At 41.9% G+C, this 9,989-nt stretch overlaps 3 protein-coding genes across 3 annotated transcripts; 1 reads left to right on the forward strand and 2 right to left on the reverse strand.

The window, feature by feature from the left end:
* Positions 1-1,011: 1,011 nt before the first annotated feature.
* On the reverse strand, positions 1,012-2,828 carry LOC6650226 (fatty-acid amide hydrolase 2). Its single transcript, XM_002073955.4, has one exon. The coding sequence runs from the start codon at positions 2,691-2,693 to the stop codon at positions 1,122-1,124; it is 1,572 nt and encodes a 523-aa protein (XP_002073991.1). The 5' UTR covers positions 2,694-2,828; the 3' UTR covers positions 1,012-1,121.
* A 1,529-nt stretch (positions 2,829-4,357) lies between these two features.
* Positions 4,358-8,044, forward strand: LOC6650227 (palmitoyltransferase ZDHHC6). Its single transcript, XM_002073956.4, has 5 exons — positions 4,358-4,510; positions 5,644-5,828; positions 6,652-6,733; positions 6,790-7,310; positions 7,371-8,044. The coding sequence occupies exons 1-5, from the start codon at positions 4,450-4,452 to the stop codon at positions 7,788-7,790; spliced, it is 1,269 nt and encodes a 422-aa protein (XP_002073992.3). The 5' UTR covers positions 4,358-4,449; the 3' UTR covers positions 7,791-8,044.
* A 75-nt stretch (positions 8,045-8,119) lies between these two features.
* LOC6650228 (xaa-Pro dipeptidase) lies at positions 8,120-9,989 on the reverse strand. The gene has a single exon (XM_002073957.4). The coding sequence runs from the start codon at positions 9,730-9,732 to the stop codon at positions 8,254-8,256; it is 1,479 nt and encodes a 492-aa protein (XP_002073993.1). The 5' UTR covers positions 9,733-9,989; the 3' UTR covers positions 8,120-8,253.

The raw sequence follows: 9,989 nt of genomic DNA on the forward strand, positions 1-9,989 counted from the left end.
CTCCATTTGCTGTCTCCTTTATCTTCTGCATTCAAAAGTAAAATTTATGGACCAACAGTTAGTGAGGTTGGGGTGAAAATACGCACACACACCCAAACTGCACTTGCAATTAGTTAGAAAATAGGGCTTCTTCCTGTCCGTGTTTAATTCTGTGTGAGAGTGTGAGTGGATAAATTAATTGTTGACAACGCGACAACATCTCCGGAGGTTTTAGATAAGTTTTAGGTTAAGTGTTTCCTGACATCAGCTTCATTTATCACTGCCCACTGCTAAGTTCAAAGGACTAAAGGGCAGAAAGGTTGTGGATCTAGGAATAGAATTTCTGTCTGTTACAAGTTCAGATCAATACCTGAAATCAATAGAAACCAAGAAATGTGGAAAAATTGAATGCAAATTGTCGATTCTTCTTCTTACCTGTCAGTATGTGTGTAAGTTTCATGTAAATTGTCCAAATCTACATATTCTTCCTTAATCGTAAATATGGTACTATAGGTAGGTTGGATATTCATTTTTCACTACACAATTAATATTACACTATTTTAAACACAAAATTAAGAGAGAAATTATTAAGTTATTAATCTAAAAGCCAAGAGCTCGATTAGAAGTGTGACCATAGGCTTTTAGTGTTAAGAAGCTTGAAAAAAGGCCTTTCTACACCAATTAAATCCTTGCTGCTCCAAAGCACATGCGTAACAGTTAGTTAGCTTGTATTATACTGAATAAAAAACAATTGCGGCAAAGACTTTTATAAAGACTGAAGACTTGCTTTTCAAAACAAATACAGAAAGAATTATACAATTGTATTTAAACAAGGTACTGCGTGATTTGTAAATGATCTCTAATTTGGCGCCAATTTTTGCACTTCGATGCAAAGTGCCGATAAACGATATTTTAGCTCAAATAAACGACAACATATTGCCGATACGATAACAATTGTTTTCGTTAGAAACTTTCGATAAATTTTCAAAGCTATCATCGGACTTCTCCGCCAAAAATAATTATCAGACAAAATTCATTTAATAAACTTGTATTTAAGTAATGAGTATTTTGAATACTTAACAGTCTTAAATATTACCAACACCTTTACAAAATAACAAAATCAAATCAATCGCATATTCTTTTTAATGTTTCAGGGGAAACGGCGGCACCCAGCCACCAAAAGTACGCTCCAATTCCTCTGCAACAGCCAGACACAGACGATCATTGTTTCGAGTGGCCACCACTTGGATACCTAGAGGCATTCCCTTTGAATCCAGACCCATGGGTACTTGGGTAACGGGCACATGAAGGACATTAAACAGACTAAAATACGCAAAATCATTAAATTTAAGTAAAGGATAATAATGGAATGGTGCTGTTCTCGGTGAACTGTGGAAGAATAGAACGCCATCATTGCCCAGCAGATCATCTAGAGCTTTCTGACATTCCTTGGTAGCTTTACGCATCAACGATTCGTTTTCCTTTGGTAGAATACCATCGATAATTGAGTATATGGCAGCCAGAGTATATTCACTTTGTCCAATAAGTTTCTTAAAGAGTTCCACATATGGATTTAACTGCACACCATTGCCCAGCAAGAGATTGAAATTTGCTGGCTCCTGAGTCATCCAATAGCGCCACATTTTACCAGTCAATTTAAGATGAGGCAATTGAGTTTGTCTCACGTCACCGCCTGACAAGGTGGCGAAATGTTGGCGAACTTTGTACATAACACGTTGGGTTTCATTATTGATGGGATTACACTGACGCATGCCATTGGAATCGATGTAGAAGTAACGCAGTTTCTTCAAATTCACCTGTTCGTCGAGCTTAAGAGCCGCGCGATGGCTAGGTTCGACTAGAATTTGCATAATGGGTAGCAAATCTTTGGATGATCGAGACATGGGTCCAGCGCTGACCATAGTCTCCTTCTCCTTACCGGTACGGAAGGTACAGCCAGCAATATCAACGATTCCCGTCGTTGGCTTATGGCCAAAGACACCACAATTAAAAGCCGGTATACGTATGGAGCCACCGATATCAGTGCCAAGTCCAAAACCAGTACAACAGGCAGTAATTAGAGCCGACTCACCGCCGGATGATCCACCCACTGAACGGCGTAGATCATAGGGATTGTTTGTCTTGCCCAGTAGCATATTCCTAGTTTCCAGCCATTTGTTCACCTCTGGAATGTTGCTTGTGGCTATGATAATGGCTCCACTTCTTTTCATCAAACGCACACATTGAGCATCTTCAGCAGAACGTTCTGATTTTCTGGAGATTAGACCCAAAGTGTGAAGTTTTCCTGCCACAGCGGTGCTATCCTTCGTTGTGAAGGGCACTCCCAAGAAGGGTTTCGCTTTTAAGTCCGCCTCACTGTACTCTCCTTTGGCCAGCTTGTCATCAATAACTTTTGCCTGTTCCAAGGCTTCACTGAATGGGCCATCCACGACAGCATTTAACTCTCGATTTGCTATCTCAATCCGTTCAACAAACGCCTTAATTATGTCATAACACTTTATCTTGCGTTCGCGTATTTGTTGTGCCAACTCAACCGCACTTTTGGTCAATATAACCTGTTGATCCACACTCTGTGGTGTCGCAACTCTTTTGTGTGGTCCCAAATACCAGCCAAATATGAACTCCAGCAGGCGATCGCTCACGATGTGAGCCAAAGTCACCAGAATCTCCAGTGCGTATTGCCAAAATGACATGATCAATTGAATTTTTTAATGGTTACAGTTTTGCACTTTGACTAACCTCGCAATCCAAATATTTATTATATGTTAATTTGTTGATACGTTGAGGGAGCGTTCGTGGCTCTGCCAGCGAATAGAAAAAAAATACAAGTGAGCGTTTTTAGTGCTGAGTGCTATTTGCAACGAAGAGATGCTTATGTAGCGGAAAAAAGCTAAAACTCGAATATACATATACAAGATATAAATTTCCTGAACTTTGCACTTTTGGGGCTTTTTCTCAAAAATTGTTCACAGGATTGAGACACTTTTGAAACACCCTCAAACGGGATCAGCTACCGTGCTTTGCCTGAGCCGAGATATTCAAGCTGAAATGTGAATGTAATTTTTTCTACGACTTTTATAAGGTGCCAAATCATAGGTTGCTTCACAAATAACCGATTTTCCCAAAAACTGTTCACAAGATTTTGATAAAACTTTTTGGGAGATTTTTGAGTATATGGCGCCCATTTTGACGTATAATGCATTGCTTGATTCTGGCTCTAAGAAATGCTATGCTTTAAAATGTGGAACACTAATTGAAACGGTAGATTATTATTTGTTTATTAAAATAAAAGGTTATTTGTTTCAAAAAAGTAAACAAAAATAAGAAAAAATTTAAAATTAAAAAAAAACATTTAAACAGTGGGTTTACAGAGAATCGCCGCTAACTTATGCAGTCTGTTAACTCACTTTCGAGCCTGTTAACGCCAATATTTTTGTTACGGCGAACTGCGGCTTGAGCGAATTGCGACAGAGATGCCAACTCAAAACGCGGCCCCCGAGCAATTGGCGCCAATTGATTGGTCAATGGCGTCACCAGAAGTAGAAGAGACCGTTGAAATGGAGCCAAAAGTCCAACACCTCGAATTGTTTAATATCGAACCAGATGGGGAAGAGCCCGAGGACAGCGGCTACAAATGGCAAAATTTGAAATTCGAAAAAAAGATATTTTTTGAAAAACTGGGCGAAGATATTCAAGTGCCCAGTGATATTGTTAAGGCATATCCCCATATATGCCTCTTTAGGTAAGTGAACCATTTCTATTTCTCACATTTATACATTTGTACTTATAATGTCTGTAAATCTTTCAGTCTCTACCATTCTGTCCAGGCTCAAGGTGGCTTTGACAGAAAAGTAGATTGGGACGTGGTTGCCATTTGCTGCAGCCTTTTAGGTTTCCCGCCCGAGGAGCTGAAGAGTTTGTACGCCTCGTTGTTGCTGCCATTTGAGCGTGTTGAGGCTCCCAAAACTCGGGAGCTGAAATCGCTCGGGATTCCAATCTGGTGGGACTGTGGGGAATACATTTCTCCCTCTAATCGAGGCGTTCGTTTCAGGAGCTACCCGTTTTCCAAGAGGACGGTCGCAGCAGTTATGCTGCGAGTATATCAGGAGTACTATATTACTTCTCCATCCCGGCATGACTTCCGGGTGAAAGATTCCTGGATTTATATTTGCGGATATAAACCAGATCGATTCATTCAAATAATAGAAAATTTCAAATAATCTAATATATAATAATATATTAATAACATATATGTGCATATGTATACCAGTAAATATATAAATTCATAAAATATGTTCACTGGGTTCAACGTAAAAGACCGTGGGTTGGCATCCCTGGTTGGGGGTGTTTTGTATATGTTTGAGAGCCGCCAAAGGCAACAAAAACAAAGAAATCGGCATTAGCATTTTGGAAGCCAAAGCGAAAATATTAAATTAGAAAATTAGATAAATGAGTGGCTTTCGTCGTAATTATTGCAGATTTTTTCATTGGGGTCCAATTACCGCTCTGAGTAAGTTTCAAATTAACTGACGTGCAAGTACATTTGTTATCAGCCGAATGAAATTAAAGTGTTTAAGAGTGTTATATTTGGAAGATTAATCATAATTTCTTGCCGTACAATGGACAACCAGTAGCTAACGAGACTAGACTCTGGCCCAGCAAAGTCAACGCCCATTGACCAGTTTGCATTTTGGTTGTCTGCATAAATAATAACGTGTTTCGTGCATATTTTTTGGCCAACTTTGAGTGAAAGAAGAGGCAGCCCGAAAATGTGCCACGCCGCAGACGGCTGAGCACCTGCAACTTCCCCGCCCACACCAACATCGGTCTTTGGCTTGGACTTTTAATTCGCGTAAAGTGGCCCGCTAATTGCGTTTTACCTTTTTCCGTCCCGCTAGAGTCCTGAACGGAATAAAATATGGCGTGCAGTCTGACCATTTTGCCGGAGACCCAGCCAGACGCAGAAGTTCTTTAATGGCGGTCATATGACTTCCGCTTGTTGCTGTTTTCTAAGTGCTATTGAACTGATATACACACAATGGTAATAACTAAATTAAATGCCCAACCGACCCGACGACGAGTATAACCAGAAGGAGCACGTTGGCAAGGGAAGTTGATGGTTATGGTCAGTCATGGGTGTAGACCAGATCTAATTAAGCCACATTTGACTTGCCCTTGAAGTACATTTCATACTCGTAGTTTCATTAGGACTTTCCTTTATGGCATAATAAAAGAAAGAGCTGCAAAAACAACTTAATGATAAATGAGTGTGACATACATGTGTCAAGGGTCAGATCTTGGGAGTGGCCATGGGATTGCATAGCTCCCCAAACAGGCATGAAAAAAACGAAACCGGAATTTCAGTTAAATGGCTTACTTGATCACCCTTTTGTCGGACGCCCATGCAATCGGGTACCAAGTATTAGTCTCGATTCAACTTTAACACGCTTAATCAACTCGCTGGGCCCAGTAGTGGTCGACGTCGGCGGCAATAAAAACAAATAAATGAGTTTCATTTCCTTCCACCAGTACCAGCACGCAAATTGTTTGGCCAAGCATAACCAAACTCAAATTTCCCCCAACCCCTAAGTGGTGGGTGCCTCCTTTTATTTGTTTAGTCTAATGTTTTGTCATCCGTTTCAGGTATCATAAAATGCATAACGCTGACAACGCTCTATATGAACTCAATGTGGTGGCCACCAAATGAATCATTCGCCGCCTTTGCACATCAGGGACTATTCTTAATGCTTTCCACATTAGCTACATTCAATTACGTCATGGCCACTCTGACAGGGCCCGGCCTGTTGCCAAAACAATGGCATCCAAAGGTAAACACCTGTTTGCTGCTTCTTGGCTTCAAATTGTGCAGCGTCATTGTTGGATTGGCGGAAATTATAGTTTAGTATACAACAAAAGTGTCGGAGTGAACTAGGCGTGCTATCAACAATACGTCGCTCAACTTCACCAACTGGACTGGATAGCCGACTAGGACAAATGGGTCAGGCGTGTTAAGAGTCCCTTATCGCCTACCTATAATCCTTGGGCAATTAAACGATGCAATTTATTTTCAAAAAACAATTCCAAATTGAATTTTAGCGCCAACACCAACAAAAGCACATATACATAAATGTTTGTCCTTACTTTGTCGCGTTTTGGCGTGCCCAGGAAAATAATTTATGAGCCGCAGCCAAAGCCACAGTCCAAGCCTGTTCCGCAACTGAAGGCGTACCGGAAGCTAGATTTCGTGAACCGAATTTTGTATGCCCTAGTGGCTAAGGGTCGTCATAAAATTAGGCCTAGTTATTATATTGTTATTTTTAACGACACATCTAGAACACTATCATGGGTATTATACGGTTGAGATTTATGACAATTTGTAGATTAGAAAGTTTTTAAAATTAGTTCCTTACTCGCAAGTTTGACCGACATAATGGGAACACTGTTATACCCTCTTGACAGAGGTCCGTAAAATGCAATTATCGAAATTTGCATAAATGTTTTGTAACCAGCCCGCCAAAAGCCAAGCCAAGAGGCTGGACCCGAGCAAATGGCTGGGGGGATGGTCGTTAAGTTTTCTTCATAAATAAATAAATAATAAATTTGTATATTGCCACGCATATTTAATATACATATAGTTTTTGCTTTTGGCAGGATCCCAAGGACACACAGTTCCTGCAATACTGCAAGCAGTGCGAGGGCTTTAAGGCACCTCGTTCTCATCATTGTCGCAAATGTAAGTGGACTGCTTTTTTGAATTATCTATCCTCTTATATCTCATTTCCGTTACAGGCAATCGATGCGTTAAAAAAATGGATCATCATTGTCCGTGGATTAATCACTGCGTTGGCTGGGCCAATCATGCGTATTTTACTTATTTCCTCCTCTTTTCCATACTGGGCAGCCTTCAGGGTACTGTGGTGCTCAGTTGTTCATTCTATCGTGGAATTTATCGTTACTATTATTTGACACATGGATTGACACACTTGGCCAGTGTCCAATTCACGTTAATGAGCATTATCATGTGCATTTTGGGCATGGGTCTAGCCATTGGCGTGGTCATTGGTCTGAGCATGCTGCTCTACATTCAGCTCAAGACGATTGTGACGAACCAGACGGGTATAGAGATCTGGATTGTGGAGAAAGCCCGCTATCGACTTTATCGCAATGGCGAAAGCGAGGATGAATTTGTCTATCCGTATGATCTCGGCTGGAAACTCAATATGCGTCAGGTATTCGATGAGGATTGTCGAAGCCGCGGCGATGGCATTGAATGGGCCGTGGCTAAGGGTTGTGATCAATTTACTTTAACTGTAAGTTCAATTATTGTCCAATGGAAACAGATTTATAATTGCCTTATCTCCATCCCACAGCGCGAACAACTCGCCCAAAAAGAGGAGAAACGAGCCCGCACCCGCACTTATAAATGCATTGGCAATGTCACTGGACGTTGGCTACCAATTTGGTCGCAAGGCTGGCGTGTCTGTGTGGCTGCACCTTGCACAGATGAGCCGCGTATTCGCCTGCAACCCGATGATATCATTAAGGTAACGCGTTTCCGAAAGCATTGGCTTTTTGGTGAGCGTGTGCCCACCGAGAAAGAATTGGCCGATGGGAAGAAACGTTTGCGGAAAGGTGCTATTCGCGGTTGGTTTCCACGACGCAGTGTCATCGAGATCAACGAGGTGATACAGGATTGCCTGGACAGCAGTGGTGAACTATCTCCGTCTCAGAATGGACATAGTCAGCTCAAGCAACAGCAGCGGAATGGCCACTCAAAGAAATATATGTGATGACGGACAAGTTTGATTTGATATATATCATTTGGAACACATGCCATGGCAATTGCTAAGATTTTTCTGCAGCCAATGTGATGGCTAAGGAAGATCAGCGCTTGTAAATAAGTATAAGTCACAGAAAAACGCCTGGTTAACTAAAGCTCGACTAGAGCTTCTTCACGCGATTCCCCAGTTTCAGGTGTGCAGCCTTCTCCTTTACTTTGTTTACGCTGTTAACGAATAAAGATTATTGAAAGTTTGACCATAAATATTACTAGGTCTCTAGAACTTAATGATCTTTCCCGGGAATGTTTAGCAACTGATAGAGAAATTCCAGTACATAATAAGTGACAAAAAAGTTTCATTTATTCCTGCATAAGGATCACATGTTCCCGTTTAACATATTGTCATAATTTGATTATGATAATGATATATATATATGTATAATGTTTGTAAATCGATGGGCAATCCATCTGGTTTAATTGTTTGCATTTAAGCCCATGGTATTCTCGATTTCCTGGATGGTACGTGGAACGAAAGTGAAATTTTCAGTACCATTTTTGGTAATCAGGACATCATCTTCAATGCGGACACCGCCAAAGCCGCGGAAACGATTGAACACATCGACATTGATGAACTTGGCTAGTGCCGGATCGGCCAGAGCTTTGTCCATGAGCCGTTTTATGAAATAACAGCCCGGCTCCACAGTAACGTACATTCCTGCTTTGAGAATACGGGCAAAGCGAAGCCTACTGAGCCAAGGTTCGCTTGGACGTCTTGGTTCGGTTGGTAGATAGCCACCCACATCGTGAACATCCAGCCCCAACAAGTGTCCAAGACCATGGGGCTGAAAAATACCCGACAATCCCGCTGCCAGCATTTCATCCACATCTCCTTTGAGCATTCCACCCTCCTTGAGGCGCTGTAACATCACCTTTCCAGACAGCTTGTGCATGTCCACCCAACTGACGCCATCGCGAGCTGATTCCAGGACAGCATTACGTGCATCGAGTACGGCATTATAGATAAACTTCTGATCCTCCGTGAACTTACCATTGGCCGGAAAGGAGCAAGTGATGTCGGCAGCATAGCCGCAATAATTTGCTCCCATATCAAACAAGCACATGTCGCCATCCTGAATGGGACGGTCATTTGGGGCACCAGCGTGGCCGTAGTGCAAAATGGAGGAATTGGTACCGCTGCCGCAGATGCAAGTGTAGGAGGCATGACGGCAGCCTCCCACGGAATAGGCATTGTGCAAAAAGACCGACTCTCCCTGGTATTCCATATGTCCAGGCCGGATAAACTTCATCACTTCAATGTGGGCATTCGATGAAACCCTGGCCACATAGCGCAATACTTCAATTTCCTCTGGTGATTTGATTACGCGACACTCGGACAATATCGGATAAAGCAGCTCACAATCGGTCTCATATTTGTCTTTGCTCGCGAATTCTGGCGGCTGTAAGGTGAGACCACTGTCGCTGTTTACGCCACTCAATGTAAGTATAAGCTTTGGTGCAGCTCGCTCCAAATAGCTGGATAGATCGTCTTCGTAGTGAACTTCATCGACTTTATACATGTTCTTAAATTCATCAGGCTTCAATAGCTGCCCCATCCAGGTCTCATAGTCCTCCGGCAAGCGGGGCACAAAGAGCACACTCTTCTGTTCACCCGTTTTCACATCAATGGTAAGTAGAGCATAGCAGCCTGGCTCCTTCACGCCGAACAGATACTGAAAGTACGACTCCTGACGAAAGACATAGTCGACATCTGTATTGTAGAAACTTTTGTCCTTGCCGCCCTCCAACAAGACGATTAGATTACCCGACTGAAATTTCAGTCCAGGTAGTAGTTCTTCCACAATTGCTTTTGTAGCCCGATCTCTGTTATTCTTAAAGAGTGTCATAGGAACTGCGTGGGTTTCCTGACCCATATGGAAAAAGGAGTCCGACATGGCACTTGGGGAATTCTCTTTAAAGTGACTCTTTACTAAAGGAAAATTGAAAGTAAACTGTGCTGGAACAATGGCAGTAACCAACCCAGCCCCAATGAGATTAGCTGACCGATATCTACAATGTATATAGAATATACATATGTATGTGCATAACCACAACAACGGCTATAAATTAAGTGTTTATTATCAACGTTAACTAGAATTTCTTTATTCTGTTTGTTTTGTTGTTGTTTACGCCCGTTTTGTTGAGATAGCGG

The sequence above is a fragment of the Drosophila willistoni genome, chromosome 3R (assembly GCF_018902025.1).
Source record: "Drosophila willistoni isolate 14030-0811.24 chromosome 3R, UCI_dwil_1.1, whole genome shotgun sequence".
NCBI classification, from domain to species: Eukaryota; Metazoa; Arthropoda; class Insecta; order Diptera; family Drosophilidae; genus Drosophila; species Drosophila willistoni.

Bases quoted from the DNA above. Each gene is read 5' to 3' on its own strand.
- LOC6650226 (XM_002073955.4), bottom strand. From the start codon at position 2,693: ATGTCATTTTGGCAATACGCACTGGAGATTCTGGTGACTTTGGCTCAC.
- LOC6650227 (XM_002073956.4), top strand. From the start codon at position 4,450: ATGAGTGGCTTTCGTCGTAATTATTGCAGATTTTTTCATTGGGGTCCA. The intron at 4,511-5,643 runs GTAAGTTTCAAA...CATCCGTTTCAG, and splicing joins GGGTCCAATTACCGCTCTGA to GTATCATAAAATGCATAACG. The intron at 7,311-7,370 runs GTAAGTTCAATT...TCCATCCCACAG, and splicing joins GTGATCAATTTACTTTAACT to CGCGAACAACTCGCCCAAAA.
- LOC6650228 (XM_002073957.4), bottom strand. From the start codon at position 9,732: ATGTCGGACTCCTTTTTCCATATGGGTCAGGAAACCCACGCAGTTCCT.